Source organism: Salmo trutta, chromosome 37, assembly GCF_901001165.1.
Source record: "Salmo trutta chromosome 37, fSalTru1.1, whole genome shotgun sequence".
NCBI classification, from domain to species: domain Eukaryota; kingdom Metazoa; phylum Chordata; class Actinopteri; order Salmoniformes; family Salmonidae; genus Salmo; species Salmo trutta.
In genome coordinates, this window is record NC_042993.1 from 3,425,039 (window position 1) to 3,446,668 (window position 21,630).

A 21,630-nucleotide genomic window follows, 5' to 3' on the forward strand; every position below is an offset into this window, starting at 1 on the left:
GTAGTCACTGCCTGATTAAGGCAGGATGCCACTTACTGTCAATCATCAATAATCAAGAAATTGTCACAACTTCATTGAAAAGACAACTGTTGTATAGTTCTCTTCAACTGGTTGGTTCAATATGAGCAAGAAAGGATTACAACTAAAAGAAGAAAGTCCTCTTTGGGATATTATTATTCAAAAGACTCTTCACAGGATTAGATCTGGTGTTACAAACAGAGCAGTTTATTTAACTGTTTGGCTTAAGCGGTCAAAACCTGGGGAACGTTGGAGAGAGATTCTTCCATTTCACAATGAGAGTCTATGCTCCCATTGGTCAGTGCAATTGTGGTTTTCCCTGAGATCATGTGATTTCCAAGATTTCTGAGGCCTGTTCTAGTCAGTGCCAGCATAATACTATTCTCTGTGTTCTAGTCAGTGTCAGCATATAACTATTCTCTGTGTTCTAGTCAGTGTCAGCATAATACTATTCTCTGTGTTCTAGTCATTGCCAGCATAATACTATTCTCTGTGTTCTAGTCAGTGCATAATACTATTCTCTGTGTTCTAGTCAGTGCATAATACTATTCTCTGTGTTCTAGTCAGTGCCAGTATGGGTTTTGTTTTATATTCTCTTATTCAATTTCACAATACCTTACAATTTACATGAATCAAAAGCCAATCATGTTAATTATATTGGTTAAGGCTATTTTGTTTGTATGGTACAGTATGTGTGTTCTTAGATTCCCGATACCATTACATTTAAAAACAAGTGTGTATCTGCTCTGGTTTGGTTATGTGATTCATCCAATGACAAACTCTGGAAACGTTCACTTGTCTGTTGCTGTTATCACACAAATGCCAGTCGGGTGAATGCCAAACTCCACTAGAATGCAGTCTGTCTAAAGTGTAAATATACCTTTGCCCTATAACTGTCAATATCACAGGTCTGTAATGGCTGCAATAACCGAGCAATATCAGTTGAGCAATGCATCTGTCTGTGCAACAAACAAAACCTGTTGACATTATCCTGTCCTAGGCAGTGGTGTATATTTTTTACCTTTATTTAACTAGGCAAGTCAGTGAAGAACAAATTCTTATTTTCAATGACAGCCTAGGAACAGTGGGTTAACTGCCTTTTTCAGAATGAAAGATTTTTACCTTGTCAGCTCGGGGATTTCATCTTGCAACCTTTCGGTTACTAGTCCAATGCTCTAACCACTAGGCTACCTGCCGCCCCATATAAAGTCACATAATAATTGAATTGGATAAAAGTGCAACCAGCATTACAAATCACTAATTTCTGGCCATACACAGACAAAAACTCTACCTCTAACATACTGTATATTGGAGAGTAAAAACTTTACCACTAACATACTGCATATAGGAGAGTAAAAACTCTACCTCTAACATACTGTATATAGGAGAGTAAAAACTCTACCTCTAACATACTGTAAATAGGAGAGTAAAAACTCTACCTCTAACATACTGTATACAGTGAAGGAGAGTAAAAACTCTACCACTAACATACTGTATATAGGAGAGTAAAAACTCTACCTCTAACATACTGTATATAGGAGAGTAAAAACTCTACCACTAACATACTGTAAATAGGAGAGTAAAAACTCTACCTCTAACATACTGTATATAGGAGAGTAAACTCTACCACTATCATACTGTATATAGGAGAGTAAAAACTCTACCACTAACATACTGTATGTAGGAGAGTAAAATCTTCCACTAACATACTGTATATAGGAGAGTAAAAACTCTACCTCTAACATACTGTATATAGGAGAGTAAAAACTCTACCACTAACATACTGTATGTAGGAGAGTAAAAACTCTACCACTAACATACTGTATATAGGAGAGTAAAATCTTCCACTAACATACTGTATATAGGAGAGTAAAAACTCTACCTCTAACATACTGTATATAGGAGAGTAAAATCTTCCACTAACATACTGTATATAGGAGAGTAAAAACTCTACCTCTAACATACTGTATATAGGAGAGTAAAAACTCTACCTCTAACATACTGTAAATAGGAGAGTAAAAAGTACCACCAACATACTGTATATAGGAGAGTAAAAACTCTACCACTAACATACTGTATATAGGAGAGTAAAAACTCTACCACTAACATACTGTATATAGGAGAGTAAAAACTCTACCACTAACATACTGTATATAGGAGAGTAAAAACTCTACCACTAACATACTGTATATAGGAGAGTAAAAACACTACCACTAACATACTGTATGTAGGAGAGTAAAAACTACCACTAACATACTGTATGTAGGAGAGTAAAATCTTCCACTAACATACTGTAAATAGGAGAGTAAAAACTCTACCACTAACATACTGTATATAGGAGAGTAAAAACTCTACCACTAACATACTGTATATAGGAGAGTAAAAACTCTACCTCTAACATACTGTATATAGGAGAGTAAAAACTCTACCACTAACATACTGTAAATAGGAGAGTAAAAACTCTACCTCTAACATACTGTATATAGGAGAGTAAACTCTACCACTATCATACTGTATATAGGAGAGTAAAAACTCTACCACTAACATACTGTATATAGGAGAGTAAAACTCTACCACTAACATACTGTAAATAGGAGAGTAAAAAGTCTACCACTAACATACTGTATATAGGAGAGTAAAATCTTCCACTAACATACTGTATATAGGAGAGTAAAAACTCTACCACTAACATACTGTATATAGGAGAGTAAAATCTTCCACTAACATATTGTATATAGGAGAGTAAAAACTCTACCACTAACATACTGTATATAGGAGAGTAAAATCTTCCACTAACATACTGTATATAGGAGAGTAAAAACTCTACCTCTAACATACTGTATATAGGAGAGTAAAAACTCTACCACTAACATACTGTAAATAGGAGAGTAAAAACTCTACCTCTAACATACTGTATATAGGAGAGTAAACTCTACCACTATCATACTGTATATAGGAGAGTAAAAACTCTACCACTAACATACTGTATGTAGGAAAGTAAAAACTACCACTAACATACTGTAAATAGGAGAGTAAAAACTCTACCACTAACATACTGTATATAGGAGAGTAAAACTCTACCACTAACATACTGTAAATAGGAGAGTAAAAACTCTACCACTAACATACTATATATAGGAGAGTAAAATCTTCCACTAACATACTGTATATAGGAGAGTAAAAACTCTACCACTAACATACTGTATATAGGAGAGTAAAATCTTCCACTAACATACTGTATATAGGAGAGTAAAAACTCTACCACTAACATACTGTATATAGGAGAGTAAAATCTTCCACTAACATACTGTATATAGGAGAGTAAAAACTCTACCTCTAACATACTGTATATAGGAGAGTAAAAACTCTACCACTAACATACTGTATGTAGGAGAGTAAAAACTCTACCACTAACATACTGTATATAGGAGAGTAAAATCTTCCACTAACATACTGTATATAGGAGAGTAAAAACTCTACCTCTAACATACTGTATATAGGAGAGTAAAATCTTCCACTAACATACTGTATATAGGAGAGTAAAAACTCTACCTCTAACATACTGTATATAGGAGAGTAAAAACTCTACCACTAACATACTGTATGTAGGAGAGTAAAAACTACCACTAACATACTGTATATAGGAGAATAAAAACTACCACTAACATACTGTATACAGTGAAGGAGAGTAAAAACTCTACCACTAACATACTGTATATAGGAGAGTAAAAACTACCACTAACATACTGTATGTCGGAGAATAAAAACTACCACTAACATACTGTATATAGGAGAGTAAAATCTTCCACTAACATACTGTAAATAGGAGAGTAAAAACTCTAGCACTAACATACTGTATATAGGAGAGTAAAATCTTCCACTAACATACTGTATATAGGAGAGTAAAAACTCTACCTCTAACATACTGTATATAGGAGAGTTAAAACTACCTCTAACATACTGCATATAGGAGAGTAAAAGCTCTACCACTAACATACTGTATGTAGGAGAGTAAAAACTACCACTAACATACTGTATATAGGAGAGTAAAAACTCTACCTCTAACATACTGTATATAGGAGAGTAAAAACTCTACCACTAACATACTGTATATAGGAGAGTAAAAGCTCTACCACTAACATACTGTATGTAGGAGAGTAAAAACTACCACTAACGTACTGTATATAGGAGAGTAAAATCTTCCACTAACATACTGTATATAGGAGTGTAAAAACTCTACCTCTAACATACTGCACATAGGAGAGTAAAATCTTCCACTAACATACTGTATGTAGGAGAGTAAAAACTACCACTAACATACTGTATATAGGAGAGTAAAATCTTCCACTAACATACTGTATATAGGAGAGTAAAAACTCTACCTCTAACATACTGTATACAGTGAAGGAGAGTAAAAACTCTACCACTAACATACTGTATATAGGAGAGTAAAAACTCTACCACTAACATACTGCATATAGGAGAGTAAAAACTCTACCTCTAACATACTGTATATAGGAGAGTAAAAACTACCACTAACATACTGCATATAGGAGAGTAAAAACTCTACCTCTAACATACTGTATATAGGAGAGTAAAAACTCTACCTCTAACATACTGTATATAGGAGAGTAAAAACTGTACTTCTAACATACTGCATCCAGTAAAGGGGAAAAAAGGCCCATCCATGTACACTGTCTCCTCCCCTTTCATGCTTCGCCAGTAATTGAAATTCATTTAACTGGTGTAATTTAGCTTTTACACCAAACATACTGTACTTATTTTGTATATCGTTTTTTTCTCTCTCTTTTCGAGGCAGTTGAGGACCTGAGAGAGAGAGCTCTCTGTACTCACAGTAAGCCCCCCCCTCCACTACCCTTTACCACCCCCTGCCAACCCCACCACCTTTCCCAGCATCTCGGGTCAGGGTGGGGTAGCTAGCACACTACTGTATTGACAGTCAGTCAGTGGATAAATCATTAACTTACAAGACCTAACACTGGGACTGACATACTGTTACGCAAGCAAACAGTTCAGATATCCTTTATTGAGATGAGGAGAAAGGGAGTGAGGGGGAAAAGGAGGGGTGGAGAGAGAGAGAGAGAATAAGAGAGAGAATGAGAGATAGAGAGAGAGAGGGGAGGGAGAAAGAGAGAGAGAGAGAGAGAGAGAGAGAGCAGGTGAGAGAGAGAGGGAGAGAGGGAGAGCGAAAGAGAGAGAGAGCGAGGAACAGAGGGAAAGAGAGGGTGAGAGAGAGAGACCGAGAGAGAGAGAGAGAGAGAGAGAGAGAGAGAGAGAGAGAGAGCAGGTGAGAGAGGGAGAGGGAGAGGGAGAGAGAGAGGGAGAGAGAGGGAGAGAGGGAGAGCAGGTGAGAGAGGGAGAGGGAGAGAGAGAGAGGGAGAGCGAAAGAGAAGAGAAAAGAGAGAAAAGAGGGAGGGGAGGAGGGCTATGGGTGGAGCTGCAGAGGAACAGTCCAGGGTTTGTATGCTGATATTATTTTAATGTCAGAACCCCGTTCCAATGTAAGCAGCATGGGAGTACTGGCAATCACTTCAATCATATCCAGGTCAATGGCCGTACTGTTTTTGCCATTGCCGTTAGACTTCTCATTAAACGTGAATCAATAAAGGGTAAGCAAATGCACACATACCTCAACATCACACATTTTCACTTCAGACATACCTTATTTGACTGTTTCTTGACTACCACTCTCAGCACATCTCAAATTCATACACGTTTCTTTTTTTCTCCTAAATGGTTTGAATCTAGAATTTGCATCCTGGCATCCCCCAGGCTTTCTGTGTTTATGCTACTGTACAGTAAACGCTAAGGTGTGTTTCTCTATATACACTGCTCAAAAAAATGAAGGGAACACTTAAACAACACAATGTAACTCCAAGTCAATCACACTTCTGTGAAATCAAACTGTCCACTTAGGAAGCAACACTGATTGACAATAAATTTCACATGCTGTTGTGCAAATGGAATAGACAACAGGTGGAAATTATAGGCAATTAGCATGACACCCCCAATAAAGGAGTGGTTCTGCAGGTGGGGACCACAGACCACTTCTCAGTTCCTATGCTTCCTGGCTGATGTTTTGGTCACTTTTGAATGCTGGCGGTGCTTTCACTCTAGTGGTAGCATGAGATGGAGTCTACAACCCACACAAGTGGCTCAGGTAGTGCAGCTCATCCAGGATGGCACATCAATGCGAGCTGTGGCAAGAAGGTTTGCTGTGTCTGTCAGCGTAGTGTCCAGAGCATGGAGGCACTACCAGGAGACAGGCCAGTACATCAGGAGACGTGGAGGAGGCCGTAGGAGGGCAACAACCCAGCAGCAGGACCGCTACCTCCGCCTTTGTGCAAGGAGGAGCAGGAGAAGCACTGCCAGAGCCCTGCAAAATGACCTCCAGCAGGCCACAAATGTGCATGTGTCTGCTCAAACGATCAGAAACAGACTCCATGAGGGTGGTATGAGGGCCCGACGTCCACAGGTGGGGGTTGTGCTTACAGCCCAACACCGTGCAGGACGTTTGGCATTTGCCAGAGAACACCAAGATTGGCAAATTCGCCACTGGCGCCCTGTGCTCTTCACAGATGAAAGCAGGTTCACACTGAGCACATGTGACAGACGTGACAAAGTCTGGAGACGCCGTGGAGAACGTTCTGCTGCCTGCAACATCCTCCAGCATGACCGGTTTGGCGGTGGGTCAGTCATGGTGTGGGGTGGCATTTCTTTGGGGGGGCCGCACAGCCCTCCATGTGCTCGCCAGAGGTAGCCTGACTGCCATTAGGTACCGAGATGAGATCCTCAGACCCCTTGTGAGACCATATGCTGGTGCGGTTGGCCCTGGGTTCCCCCGTAATGCAAGACAATGCTTGACCTCATGTTGCTGGAGTGTGTCAGCAGTTCCTGCAAGAGGAAGGCATTGATGCTATGGACTGGCCCGCCCGTTCCCCAGACCTGAATCCAATTGAGCACATCTGGGACATCATGTCTCGCTCCATCCACCAACACCACGTTGCACCACAGACTGTCCAGGAGTTGGCGGATGCGTTAGTCCAGGTCTGGGAGGAGATCCCTCAGGAGATCCCTCCGCCACCTCATCAGCAGCATGCCCAGGCGTTGTAGGGAGGTCATACAGGCACGTGGAGGCCACACGCACTACTGAGCCTCATTTTGACTTGTTTTAAGGACATTACATCAAAGTTGGATCAGCCTGTAGTGTGGTTTTCCACTTTCATTTTGAGTGTGACTCCATTGATTATTTTTGTGTGATTTTGTTGTCAGCACATTCAACTATGTAAAGAAAAAAGTATTTAATAAGATCATTTCTTTCATTCAGATCTAGGATGTGTTGTTTACGTGTTCCCTTTATTTTTTAGAGCAGTATACAATATAATCTACATAGAATGTCATTACCTGTCAATTATCCTTATGACCTTGATCAAACCTCTGTGGTTCTTCACATGTTAAACAATGCCAGACTGTTTGGTGAGTGTCAGAAGTTGGATGATGCTGTATTCACATTAGTTGTATAAACATTCCACACAAAAATGGATTCCCAATAACTAGGCCAAGAACAAAGTAGTAGGCATATTCACAATTAAGAGTAGTCATTGGTCCCATTCAGTAGGCCTCGATAATAACAATGACGTCAGTACAGATAAAACGACTGACATCTTCCTTCACCACAAGATCTCTAGTCAAAGATTCCCAAAGTGCTGACGCAGCAGTCGACTGCTGAACCAGGACATGCTTGTGATGTAGTCTATAGTGCATTCAGCCATGCCTGTCTGGTTTCAGCCATTCTCCAAAGGCCAAGGCAAGGTCAGCAGTTGGTGGGTGGTCCATGGTGAGTTAGAGAGAGAGGAGAGACAGATTTGGAGAGAGAGCGATGGGGAGGTGTAGAGAGAGGATGGAGAGAGCGAGAGAGAGAGAGAGAGATGGGGAGAGAGGGCAGAGTCGCTGTTGGAAGTTGCCACCAGATGGAGGTGCTGCTGAGAACAGACCACCCAAGTGGAGCGTGTGTGAGGTTGACCCAGTTCATTTTATCAATGGAGTCATTAGCTGCATCCCATAGGGACTAGGGTGCCATTAGGGACGTAGCAATGTCTCACCCATAGGGGACATGACAGAAAAGGGGGATATTATATTGAGGCTGTAGTTTTACAGTATGTTTCCAGTGTGTTTTCAGGGGGATTCCAGTATGTTTTCAGCGCAGGTCATTGAGATAAAGGCATTGAAAATGGTCCAGGGGACATTCTGGTGTCGGGTAGTGTTTTCAAGAGGCAGGGAGGTGTAAAGAGATCCATTGTACTGTACGATAACCACTCAGGTTTGTGCAGGTGTTGGTGTGTGGGGGGTATTTGTGTTTGTTTGTGCCCATTTTGTGCTGTGTCTGTGTGTGTTTATGTGTGTCTACGTACGTACGCAAATGTGTTTGATTGTGCAAATATGTGTGCGTGCAGGCATGCGCACGTGAAGTGTGTGTATGTGGTTTACAAAAGGTGGGCTGGTGGGTGGTAATGTGGATAAAAGACGCAATGCTTCCTTCATACAGCACCCGTTAGATCTGCTAGCTATTCAGTCACTTACATAACACCCCTGTAGTTCTATCCTATTACCTCCAACAGACACGCCATTCATACAGACAGTACTGCAGGTCTGTGACCCCAGCTCGCCGACCAATACCTGCGGCATCATGGTATGTATCCCATCTGAATCATGGTAATCTGAAACACTATTCAATCAAAACCGATATGAACGTTTCAGAGGGAAAGTCAAATACTGTAGGCAGGGTTCGAACCAAAAATGGGGCAGGGAGAAATGTGCAGGTTTATAGCTAATCTCATGCTATTCTACACATTTTGCCATGAAGCTGAGAGAAAATGTTGCTGTTTTAGAGCTAATTTTCTGCTATTCAACACAGAGAACATTTTGCAGTTTTAAAGCAAATTTCCTGTAATTCAAAAAAACATTGCATTGCTTATGACGTGTTCATTTGCTATCTGGGGGGACCACAAACCCCCCCACCCCCCCAAGAAAAACATGACTATTGTTATTTTTGGGGGCGGAGAGGGGTTGTGGGCCCCCACGCCTTGCGGGGTCTGTGGGGGTGTGTGCTAAATATGCAGTAGTGTTGTTGTATCACACTCCAGCTAAACATTTTTCTGACTGAACAAGGCCCTAGTCTTAGAGACTAGAGGATGGTATCTGGACCAGGCTTTCTTCTATTGATGTCTGTAATACATCAGGTTTGAGGACGTTGAGTAAAAAACAACACCTGTTGACCGTGATATGTTTATGTACATGTAAAAAATCTCTGAAACTGGAAACACTTATCTCCCTCACTAGCTTTAAGCACCAGATGTCAGAGCAGCTCACAGATCACTGCACCTGTACTTAGCCCATCTATAATTTAGCCCATACAACTACCTCTTCCCATACTGTATTTATTTATTTTGCTCCTTTGCACCCCATTATTTCTATTTCTACTTTGCACTTTCTTCCACTGCAAATCTACCATTCCAGTGTTTTACTTGCTATATTGTATTTACTTCGCCACCATGGCCTTTTTTGCCTTTACCTCCCTTATCTCACCTCATTTGCTCACATTGTATATAGACTTATTTTTCTACTGTATTATTGACTGTATGTTTGTTTTACTCCATGTGTAACTCTGTGTTGTTGTATGTGTAGAACTGCTTTGCTTTATCTTGGCCAGGTCGCAATTGTAAATGAGAACTTGTTCTCAACTTGCCTACCTGGTTAAATAAAGGTGCATTTTTTTTTTTTTTATGTACATGTAAGTGTAGTGTAGAGTAGAATGCACAGTATGGTCAAAAATCAAAATCATTGAAACTAAATCTAAAGATGACTTCAGTTTTTGACATATCCTAATCAAATATTTTCCATGGAGGTTACAAGAGTTTCAATGAGGGGGGTAGGTGGAGGGGGGTAGGTTGAGGGGATTCTGGGGTGGGGGGGGTGGGGCGTTTATAAGTAGCAGCAGACTTTACCCTCTTTCTAGTGGTGGTCCTTTCTCTCTCTCTCTCTCTAGCTCTCTCTCTCTCCTCTTTCCTCCTCCCTCCTTCATGCCTGGGCAGAAGTCTATATGAGGTGCAAAAGACTGATACACACTAAGTCACAGGAGGGAATTATTGACCTGGTAAGTTTCCCCTTTTCCTACAAACTTATGGATGGATGTTATTCAAAGTTTTTTTAAATTAATGAATGAACAATTAAAATACCATAGAGTCAAGCATCTATAGTTAAATAATGTCATAGGAATACTACATTTAAATACAATGAAATACAATGAAATATGGTCATCATCAGTCTATGTTCTTAAATCTGTGGGGTATGTGAGAAGAGAGGCCGGTGCTGAATGATCAATGATCTACTTCTAACCAAGTCAGTACTAATGTTAATAGTCATAAATTTACTAGTATTGTTCTCCAATTACAAAAAGTTAATGTACTTACTAATGAGTTGTAATCTAATTTCAGAACTTAGTTGTACATGTAATTAGTTGAGGTACAGTACAATGGAACATCAATGCATGAATAGTGGTGAGAAGCATGGTTGTAGTCTGAGTGTTTTAGTAACGCTTTATCAGTAGCCATAAAACTGTCAATTTTTTTTATTCACAATCTATAAATTATTATGAAATAATAAATCATTTATTTAACACAGTAGTTGTGCACACCCTTCATAAATGTCATTATATTACAGATGCTCTGTATGCTCCTGTATAGCTGTGTGTTTCCTCATTCATTTCATTCCCCTGAGATTTAAGAAATACATTTAATCTGAGCATATTTCTCCTGGTGGTTTTCATAAGGCACGGGTGCAGATGATGTAAGACATTCGTTAGTCAAAGACGCACAGTGAGCAGCATACAGTAAGGCTCTGTTCCACCTCTGCACAGACTCACCACCGACAGGGCAGCAGGACCCTCTAGGTCTCAGTTCCCAGTCCTGACACCTTTTTCCTACTTTTTCCTACTACAAAATTAAGTAACTTGCTAGCCTAGGAAGTGACCTGGCCTTATCATTTAATCAGCCATTGGAGTTAGCCATCCAGTGAGAAAAATCTTTGTTATTTCTGTCATCAGAGTATCGATGTCTATGTGTAAAATGCTTTCCAGATATTCCCTTGCTTGCCCAAGCTCTTTAACTGTACTGTACTGTACTAAGCATCAGTGGAGACTGCTGAGTTTGATGTATATTATAACATTCTACCCATTTAAAAAACTGGAGGCCTCTTACACTTAAATGTTGTGATCGAAAATCCTGGCAAAATGCATAGCACATAGAATAAAAAAGGTTTTACCAGATATTGTTCATCCTGAGCAGACAGGTTTTTTACATGGACGATATATTGGAGATAATATACGTCAATTACTTGAAGCAATTGAACATTATGAAACATCAACGATACCAGACCTGGTCATCATAGCAGATTTTGAAAAGGCGTTTGATAAAGTATGACTAGAATTTATAAATAAATGCCTGGGTTACTTTAATTTCCGCAAATCTCTTATACAATGAGTTAAAGTTATGTACAGCAACCCCAGATGTAAAATAGTAAATAATGGTTACTTCTCAGAAAGTATTCAGCTTTAAGAGGAGTAAAACTAGGCTGTCCGTTGTCTCCATATCTATTTATTATGGCCATTGAAATGCTAGCTACTAAAATTAGATCCAACAAGAACATCAAAGGGTTAGAAATCCAGGGGATAAAAACAAAAGTGTTAATGCATGCCGATGACTCAAGTTTTTTCTTAAGTATACAATCTGGATCCCTGCACAGTCTCATTGAAGATCTTGATCACTTTTCTAGTCTCTCTGGACTAAAACCTAATTATGACAAGTGTACCATATTACGTATTGGATTGTTAAAAAATACATTGTTTACACTACCTTGTAGTTTACCACTTTAATGGGTGGATGGTGAAGTAGACATACTTGGTATTCAGATCTCAAATTTTTTTTACTTACCACAATCAATTTCAATAGAAATGAGCAAAAATAGATACAATTCTGCAACCATGTAAATACTTGTCTATTTATGGAAAAACACATTGATTAACTCTTTGGTTTTATCACAGTTTACTTACTTACTAATGGCACTGCCTACTCTAGATGACTCATTTTTTAAATCATATGAGCAGAAAATATTTCATTTTATTTGGAATGCTAAGCCAGACAAAATTAAATGTGCCTATTTATATAATGAATATGAGTTTGGGGGGCTAAAATTATTAAATATTAAAGCATTAAACCTCTCACTAAAAGCTTCACTCATACATCAATTATACTAAACCCAAAATGGTTCTCCTGTAGATTATTAAGAAAGGCTCATCCTTTGTTAAAAAATTTGCCTTTTTGCCTTTATACCGATTACAACTTCTCATTTCCAACTAATTGAAAATTAAATTTTGTTTAAAGTATTGGCCTTTCTTAAACAAGCTATACAAAGACGGTTACAATTTCAGTTTTATCCTCCAGAAAAGATAAAACAAATATTACAACAAATGTTATGGTTAAACTCAAACATACTGATTAATAAAAAAACATTCTTTATGGAAAAAATGTTTAAAAATTTTATTATATTTATTAATGATATTATGAATAGAAACGGAGGAGTTCTCACATATCCAGCTGTCGAAAATATATGGGAATATCTGCTCAATCCAAACTTACAACCAACTGATTGCAGCACTACCACAAAAATGGAGGCAAGTGGAAAAGGGAGAAGGTAGGGAACATGTTTTCCTGCCATATATTAAATATACAAATTGGATGAAAGGAATTGGCATAAATAGACAAATACACCAGTTTCTTTTGAGGACAAAAATGTTGACAGCTGCGTCATACAGGTTGCAAAATAAATGGGAAGAGATTTTCTTTGTACAATTCCATGGCACATGGTTTATGAACTGGTACAAAAAACACTTGATTCAATATATGTAATTATATTATATAACAATATATGTCATTATATATATTGCCACCAACAGAATGCAATATATATATATATATGTCTAAACTCAGCAAAAAAGAAACGTCCTCTCACTGTCAACTGCATTTATTTTCAGCAAACTTAACATGTGTAAATATTTGTATGAACATAACAAGATTCAACAACTGAGACATAAACTGAACAATATAAAGTGAACATGTTCCACAGAAATGTGACTAACAGAAATGGAATAATGTGTCCCTGAACAAAGGGGGGGGTCAAAATCAAAAGTAACAGTCAGTATCTGGTGTGGCCACCAGCTGCATTAAGTACTGCAGTGCATCTCCTCCTCATGGACTGCACCAGATTTGCCAGTTCTTGCTGTGAGATGTTACCCCACTCTTCCACCAAGGCACCTGCAAGTTCCCGGATATTACTGGGGGGGAATGGCCCTAGCCCTCACCCTCCGAACCAAAAGGTCCCAGACGTGCTCAATGGGATTGAGATCCGGGCTCTTCGCTGGCCATGGCAGAACAGTGACATTCCTGTCTTGCAGGAAATCACACACAGAACGAGCAGTATGGCTGGTGGCATTGTCATGCTGGAGGGTCATGTCAGGATGAGCCTGCAGGAAGGGTACCACATGAGGGAGGAAGATGTATTCCCTGTAACGCACAGCGTTGAGATTGCCTGCAACGACAACAAGCTCAGTCCAATGATGCTGTGACACACCGCCCCAGACTACGACGGACCCTCCACCTCCAAATCGAACCCACTCCAGAGTACAGGATTCGACGATAAACGTGAATCCTACCATCACCTGTGGTGAGACAACTCATCAGTGAAGAGCACTTTTTTCCAGTCCTGTCTGGTCCAGCGACGGTGGGTTTGTGCCCATAGGCGACGTTGTTGCCGGTGATGTCGGGTGAGGACCTGCCTTACAACAGGCCTACAAGCCCTCAGTCCAGCCTCTCTCAGCCTATCGCGGACAGTCTGAGCACTGATGGAGAGATTGTGCATTCCTGGTGTAACTCGGGCAGTTGTTGTTGCCATCCTGTACCTGTCACGCAGGTGTGATGTTTGGATGAACCGATCCTGTACAGGTGTTGTTACACGTGGTCTTCACTGCGAGGAGGATCAGCTGTCCGTCCTGTCTCCCTGTAGCGCTGTCTTAGGTGTCTCACAGTACGGACATTGCAATTGATTGCCCTGGCCACATCTGCAGTCCTCATGCCCTTGCAGAATGCCCAAGGCACGTTTACGCAGATGAGCAGGGACCCTGGCCATCTTTCTTTTGGTGTTTTTCAGAGTCAGTAGAAACGCCTCTTTAGTGTCCTAAGTTTTCATAATTGTGACCTTAATTGCCTACCGTCTGTAAGCTGTTAGTGTCTTAATGACCATTCCACAGGTGCATGTTCATTAATTGTTTATGGTTCATTGAACAAGCATGAGAAACAGTGTTTAAAACCTTTAAAATTAAGATCTGGGAAGTTATTTGGATTTCTACGAATTATCTTTGAAAGACAGGGTCCTGAAAAAAGGATGTTTCTTTTTTTGCTGAGTTTATATATATGGGGCGTACAACAATCTCAGCTCTGTAGATTTTGCTGCGAAGAGACAGAATCAATATATAATTTATTCTGGTATTGCCCCTATGTAGCTTGTTTCTGGTCATAGGTTCAGGAATGGTTTAAAAATAACAAAATGCACTTAAAATTATTCATACAAATAGCAGTGTTTGGCGATTTGGAAAGCCATAGTCAGTCAATAAATAATATAATAATACTCGTAGGAAAGGTTTTCATCTTTAGCTCACAATCTGTGGATACTATACAATTAGAAAAGTTAAAAATGATGTAAAACATCATAGAACAATTGAAAAACATATGGAAACCAATCGAGGGTGGACTATGGTGATAGCTGGGATGGGCTGAGAGTGGCAGAGGGGTGGGATTAAAGAGCTGATGTTTGGTAATGTATAATTGTTATGTGACTGCTTTATATAAAAGTACCATGTATGTAAAATGTGTATGCGAAATGTGTATGCAAAATGTATACGTAAAATGTATGTATATGTAACAGAAAAGCTGTAAAAAATATATATATATATATATTTAATTTTTTTTGTAATTTTTTTTCCTCAAAATGGGCTAATACCAGCAACAAAAAAATGTGCCACTGATTCCGCTCCAGCCTTTACCACCAGCCTGTCCTCCCTAATTAAGGTGCCACCAACCTCCTGTGATAAGAATAATGTTCTCATTGAAAGCATTCCAAATAATCTTTGTCAGTTTGGATGTGGGGGTTTGACCTCAAGGAGGACTTCTGGAGAGAGCTACTACAAGTAGTTGGGTTTGTACGGTATAATAGCCCCTTTCTTCACCTGGTGAGTGAGCAAAAAAAACGAATAGTTTAGGAGCAAAGTGAGGAAAGGGTTCAGTATATGTGGTTGGAGAAGGAGAGCGGAAATGTCCAGTGAAAATGTACAGCAGCACCTCAGAATATACTACTAGTAGTGAGCACAGTGCTTATCTGTTGTGCGCTGAGCCTCTGGCTCGTAGTCACTACATACCTCTACGGCCAATGGCCACAGCACAAACCTAACTTTATGACTTGGTTCCAGAATGGCTTTGCATATGTTAATAAACTGTAATCTGAGTATACTCATCTTGGCTGACTTGTTTTTTATTTTTCATTTGTAGGATAACCCTGGTGGATTGTCTAGCCTCCTCTCCACTGAGACATTGGGGAAGGAGTTTATAGAACTGTTGGAATTCGGACCCTCCAAAAACTATTCTGTCTCAAAATGTTGTTTTCTCTAGCCCTCCTCTTCCTGCTAACCCCGTTCCCCTCCCTTCAAACTCCAGTAACCTATGAGAAAGGAAATGCCACGGGAACAGGAAGTGAACCCAAACCCTACGTCCTACTCACCCTCTCCCTCGCAAAACCAAAAACCGCAGCCACGCTCGTCAAAGTCACCAAAGAGACCCCTAAGCCCACTCCGAAAGTCCTAAGCCCAACTGCTGCCAATCAGACACATCCAGCCCCCTCAAACCCCCTCAAACCTCCAACAGCCACGTTCATCAAACTCACCAAAGAGACCCCTAAACCCACTCCAAAATCCCTAAGCCCAACTGCAACCAATCAGACACATCCAGCCCCCTCGACCCCCCTCAAACCTCCAACAGCCATGCTCGTCAAACTCACCAAAGAGACCCCTAAGCCCACTCCGAAAGCCCAAAGGCCAACTGCAGCCAATCAGACACATCCAGCCCCCTCAACCCCCTTCAAGGCTCCAACAGCCACGTTCGTCAAACTCACCAAAGAGACCCCTAAGCCCACTGTGAAAGCCCTAAACCCAACTGCAGCCAATCAGACACATCCAGCCCCCTCGACACCCCTCAAGCCTCCAACAGCCAAGCTCATCAAACTCACCAAAGAGACCCCTAAGCCCACTCCGAAAGCCTTAAGCCCAACTGAAGCCAATCAGATTCTTCCAGCCTCTTCAACCCCCCTCAAACCTCTCACAGCCAGTGGTCCAAAGACCACCACCAAAGACAAACCCTCCCCCACACCGCCGCATCCCATCCCCATCAAGGTGCTCATCACTTCTGACTCTGGCTGCATCAGCAAGGACACCCAGAGCGACACTAGCAACCGCACCAAGGAGCAGACCCAGACCCATGAGCTGAAGCTGAAGCCTGGCTTTCCTCTAACCCTGACCCACCGCATCAGTCTGGTTCCTACCTCCTGCACTGGGGGATGTGTGGCTGAGATGGCAAAACTGAAAGGACGCGTTGGCAGGCTGGAGAAAGAGATCTCCCTCATGAAGAGTAAATGTATGACTGGTCTTATTTAGTTACACATAACCGTAACCTTCTAGACGCAAACCTCTTTCATATAATAACTTCATTCTGATATGGAGATTATCCATGAGGCTAGTTTGAATTAAATCCAGAGCCTTTCTGGTAACCAACATTAACATTTCATCTGTTGATGTTTGCTCTGTCTGGTTTCATACTGTTTACTCTCTTCCCCTTTCTACCAGGTGCTTCCTGCTCCAAAGGCCCATGTCCCAATGGCTGCAGTGCAAATGGGAAATGTGAGAAGGGAAAGTGTGTCTGCCTCCCAGGGTTCCTTGGTCTAGACTGCAGTAAATGTACAGCTGGAGCTGACTGCAGTAAAAGTGAGTTACTGTGCCTTCTTCATTTGATCTGACTTGTCTTCTTTGATCTGATTTTCTTTATTGCAATTCAGCTAGAGACATACTAGCACCTCATAATATAAGGTTAACTTCCAGTCGCCACACACAAGCACACCACTTAGAACGCATGCCCAATATACATTCCTTCATTCTAAGTTGTATGCTAGTGTGGTTATTGGAACACATATTTTTTCTCTCATCTCCAGAAGGTACCAAAGACAAAATCCAGATAACGGTGGAGACGGTGGCATTGAAGGTATCACCTGAGAGCAATGCTATCACGGAGAGTCTGCAGGGGAAGAAGACCAAGGCAGACCAAATCCTCTTCCAGAAGAAAACAGAGCAAAAGACACCTACAGCCACCAAAGAGGATGGTAACATCAAAAGCAAAACAAAAGTGACCACAAGTGTAAAAGCAGGCCTCACCAAGACACAAGCCAAACAAGGGGTTACTGTCACTAAAACCAAAAGTAAACTCTCCACCCATTCCAATGCTACCAAGATTGGACTGGGCCGACCAACCGTCGGACAGGTTCTGTTGAAACACCATGGAGGAAGAAAGCAAGAGAGCAAAGGCAAAACGACAGCTATAAAGAAGCAGTCTAAACCAGACCTGAAGTTGAAAGTAACAGTAAAGGAGGAATCTGCAGGTAAAGCCAATGCTGAAGCTGGCAACCTCCAAGACCAGCCTCAAGCCAATGTCACCCAAAGCACTGTGAAGACGTTTGTGAACAAAACCCGGTCAGGAAAAGAGACTCTGGAGCAGTCGACGTTGGCTGAGAAGAATGTGACTCTAACATCTGGAAAGAAAACAGTCAAAAAGGTGAAATTAGTTCAGGGGACTATGAACGTTACAAAGGTGTCATTGGCTTTTGAAGGCACTAAGGCTGGGACGGGCAAGATCACCCTTACAAAGGACATTAAGACAGAGGCAGACATCTCCTCAGGCACATCTAAAACTACTGTGAAGACAGGGTCAGGCAAAGGGAAGCCAGTCACACGGAAGAGTCAGTATGTTGTGAACATGACCACTGTGGAGACCACCTCTGAAGTCAAAGTCTTCAGCAACAGGACAACAACTATCCAGTCTTCCAAAAACACCACCAAGAAAGCAGGAACAGGAGTGGGCAGCGGGCTTGGCTCTGTGAAGGTTCAGAACATCACCACGTACGGCTTCACCCTCACATGGTCGGCCCCGACAGCCATGTTTAAGAACTTCACTGTGTCCAGAAGAGAGCACAGGGCAGAGGGCGAGGAAGATGAGGAGGAAGAGGCGGAGGAGGAAGCTGCTCTCGGGGAAGAGGACAGAGTAGCCGCAGTCGCCAACACCACCATTGAGATCCGAAAACAGAGCCCTAATGGAACTGTGGCTTTCCCCACTAAAGCTCCAGGTAGCTCCAGAGGTAAAGCTCACACAAAGAGGGTGTCCGTTGTTCTCCCCGGCAGCGTTCTCTCTGTGGAGTTCAGTAACCTGCGACCTCAGACCCGATACTCCCTGCACATATTTGGCACCACTCCCGGATCCCGCTCCAAGATCCACAGAGTAACCGCCATGACAGGTAATTAGGAGAACCAAACCCACATAGAGACTTATTCATAACATCTGACCATAACTTTTTATGAATAACTCCTATAGTAATGTATATTTTCATTCAATGTGCTTGTTCATGTATTGGATAGCCTGCATGTCTCTCTTTCATTTAAACTGTGGCTGCACTAAATCATCACTTATCTCGAGACAGAATATCCCATTGTATCTATATTTTCTATACTTCAAATTTACTGTGACTTTAGTGACTTATTAACCTTTTCCTTCACACTTAAAGGACAATTCCACCACTTTTCAACCTCATGTTCATTATCTCCAGCACAATACCAGTCCCTACATATGTGAAAACGGTGTATTTCCACGTTTTGTATAAAAAAATATCAAGTAAAAAACTTGTACCGATGTCATCATCAAAAGGTAGCCATTTTAAAACACCATGACATTCACCATGACCTGGGGAGCAAGAATATACCCTCCTTCTGGCTAGAAACACCTTTAGAAAATCACCCTTTTTTAAACTTTTAATCCAACCTTGTGATGTCACAGAGAAGCAGTTTTTAGGACCTTCCATCTAATCTTTTTAACACACAGAACATAGAAACACCCTGTTTTCGCATATGTTGACACTGGTGTGGTGCTGGAGACAATGAATATGAGGTTCCTGTAAAGATCCTCTACTGGCCTCTCCTCTTCCTAATTCATTTTCTTCCCCATGCAGGGCCTGAGCCACCTACCGAGCTGGTGTTTAGTAACGTGACAGAAGCCTCTCTTTCTGTGTCCTGGTCTAAACCAAAGAGCAAAATCTCCGGCTTCAAAATCACATACTCTCACTCGGTCACGGGTAAGTTACTGTTCCCTTAACTTTTATCATGTTATCAACCTCTAAGTCAGGGTTTCCCAAACTCGGTCCTGGGGCCCCTCCTTGATAATGAGTTGATTATTTGAATCCGCTGTGTAGTGCTAGGGCAAAATTTGAATTCGCTGTGTAGTGCTAGGGCAACATTTGAATCCGTTGTGTAGTGCTAGGGCAAAATTTGAATCCGCTGTGTAGTGCTAGGGCAACATTTGAATCCGCTGTGTAGTGCTAGGGCAACATTTGAATCCGTTGTGTAGCGCTAGGGCAACATTTGAATCCGCTGTGTAGTGCTAGGGCAAAATTTGAATTCGCTGTGTAGTGCTAGGGCAACATTTGAATCCGTTGTGTAGTGCTAGGGCAACATTTGAATCCGCTGTGTAGTGCTAGGGCAACATTTGAATCCGTTGTGTAGTGCTAGGGCAACATTTGAATCCGCTGTGTAGTGCTAGGGCAAAATTTGAATCCGCTGTGTAGTGCTAGGGCAACATTTGAATCCGCTGTGTAGTGCTAGGGCAACATTTGAATCCGCTGTGTAGTGCTAGGGCAACATTTGAATTCACTGTGTAGCGCTAGGGCAACATTTGAATTCGCTGTGTAGTGCTAGGGCAACATTTGAATCCGTTGTGTAGTGCTAGGGCAACATTTGAATCCGTTGTGTAGTGCTAGGGCAACATTTGAATCCGTTGTGTAGTGCTAGGGCAACATTTGAATCCGCTGTGTAGTGCTAGGGCAACATTTGAATCCGTTGTGTAGTGCTAGGGCAACATTTGAATCCGTTGTGTAGTGCTAGGGCAACATTTGAATCCGTTGTGTAGTGCTAGGGCAAAAAACTAAACATGCCCGGGGGGGGGGGGACGTTGGTTCCCCTATCATGACCCCAATTTGACCCCATTACTACTATAAGTGACAAGGTGATGAAACTTTGAACACTTTAAAAATAGTTTATTCTCACTCCTTTTGTCAGCACAGGGGCTTAACCAGAATCATTCAAATGGAAGATACAACTTTTGTAGCATTCTTGTGTGCTCCATTAATGAAAGACAGATCAGCTGTTCAGCCAAAATACCTTTGTCATCCCCAAACACTGACACTGTTAAGTGTCAATCATGGCCGGTGTCCCAAATGGCACCCTATTCCCTATGTGTCAAATGTAGTGCATCATAAAGGCACCCTATTCCCTATGTGTCAAATGTAGTGCATCATAAAGGGAATAGGGTGCCATTTGGGATGCAGTCATAGTGCATGTTTTCTCCTGAGGACCAGTGTGTTGTTAAGTCTTTCATCATGACTGGAGAAAGTGGTTCTGTGTCTGTCATCCTGACAGGAGAGAGTGGTTCTGTGTCTGTCTGTCATCCTGAAAGGAGAGAGTGGTTCTGTGTCTGTCATCATGACAGGAGAGAGTGGTTCTGTGTCTGTCATCCTGACAGGAGAGAGTGGTTCTGTGTCTGTCTGTCATCCTGAAAGGAGAGAGTGGTTCTGTGTCTGTCATCATGACAGGAGAGAGTGGTTCTGTGTCTGTCATCCTGACAGGAGAGAGTGGTTCTGTGTCTGTCTGTCATCCTGAAAGGAGAGAGTGGTTCTGTGTCTTTCATCCTGACAGGAGAGAGGGGTTCTGTGTCTTTCATCCTGACAGGAGAAAGTGATTCTGTGTCTGTCATCATGACAGGAGAGAGTGGTTCTGTGTCTTTCATCCTGACAGGAGAGAGGGGTTCTGTGTCTTTCATCATGACAGGAGAGAGTGGTTCTGTGTCTGTCATCATGACAGGAGAGAGTGGTTCTGTGTCTTTCATCCTGACAGGAGAGAGGGGTTCTGTGTCTTTCATCATGACAGGAGAAAGTGGTTCTGTGTCTGTCATCCTGACAGGAGAGAGTGGTTCTGTGTCTGTCTGTCATCCTGAAAGGAGAGAGTGGTTCTGTGTCTGTCATCATGACAGGAGAGAGTGGTTCTGTGTCTGTCATCCTGACAGGAGAGAGTGGTTCTGTGTCTGTCTGTCATCCTGAAAGGAGAGAGTGGTTCTGTGTCTTTCATCC

General features: G+C 41.6%; 1 protein-coding gene across 7 annotated transcripts in view; it reads left to right on the top strand.

Moving 5' to 3' along the window:
- The first annotated feature begins 20 nt into the window (after positions 1–20).
- Positions 21–21,630, top strand: part of LOC115177505 (tenascin) — a 29,756-nt gene continuing 8,146 nt past the window's right edge. Inside the window, exons 1-7 of one of the 7 annotated variants that reach the window (XM_029738336.1) lie at positions 5,415–5,648; positions 8,635–8,728; positions 10,085–10,192; positions 15,693–16,829; positions 17,039–17,176; positions 17,401–18,753; positions 19,462–19,584. In XM_029738336.1, coding sequence (XP_029594196.1) covers positions 15,797–16,829; positions 17,039–17,176; positions 17,401–18,753; positions 19,462–19,584 — 2,647 coding nt within the window. In that variant the 5' untranslated portion in view covers positions 5,415–5,648; positions 8,635–8,728; positions 10,085–10,192; positions 15,693–15,796. Of the gene's footprint in view, positions 316–5,414; positions 5,649–8,634; positions 8,729–10,084; positions 10,193–15,692; positions 16,830–17,038; positions 17,177–17,400; positions 18,754–19,461; positions 19,585–21,630 lie in introns of those variants that run through there. The other 6 variants (XM_029738330.1, XM_029738331.1, XM_029738332.1 and 3 more) reach the window with 6 other exon arrangements.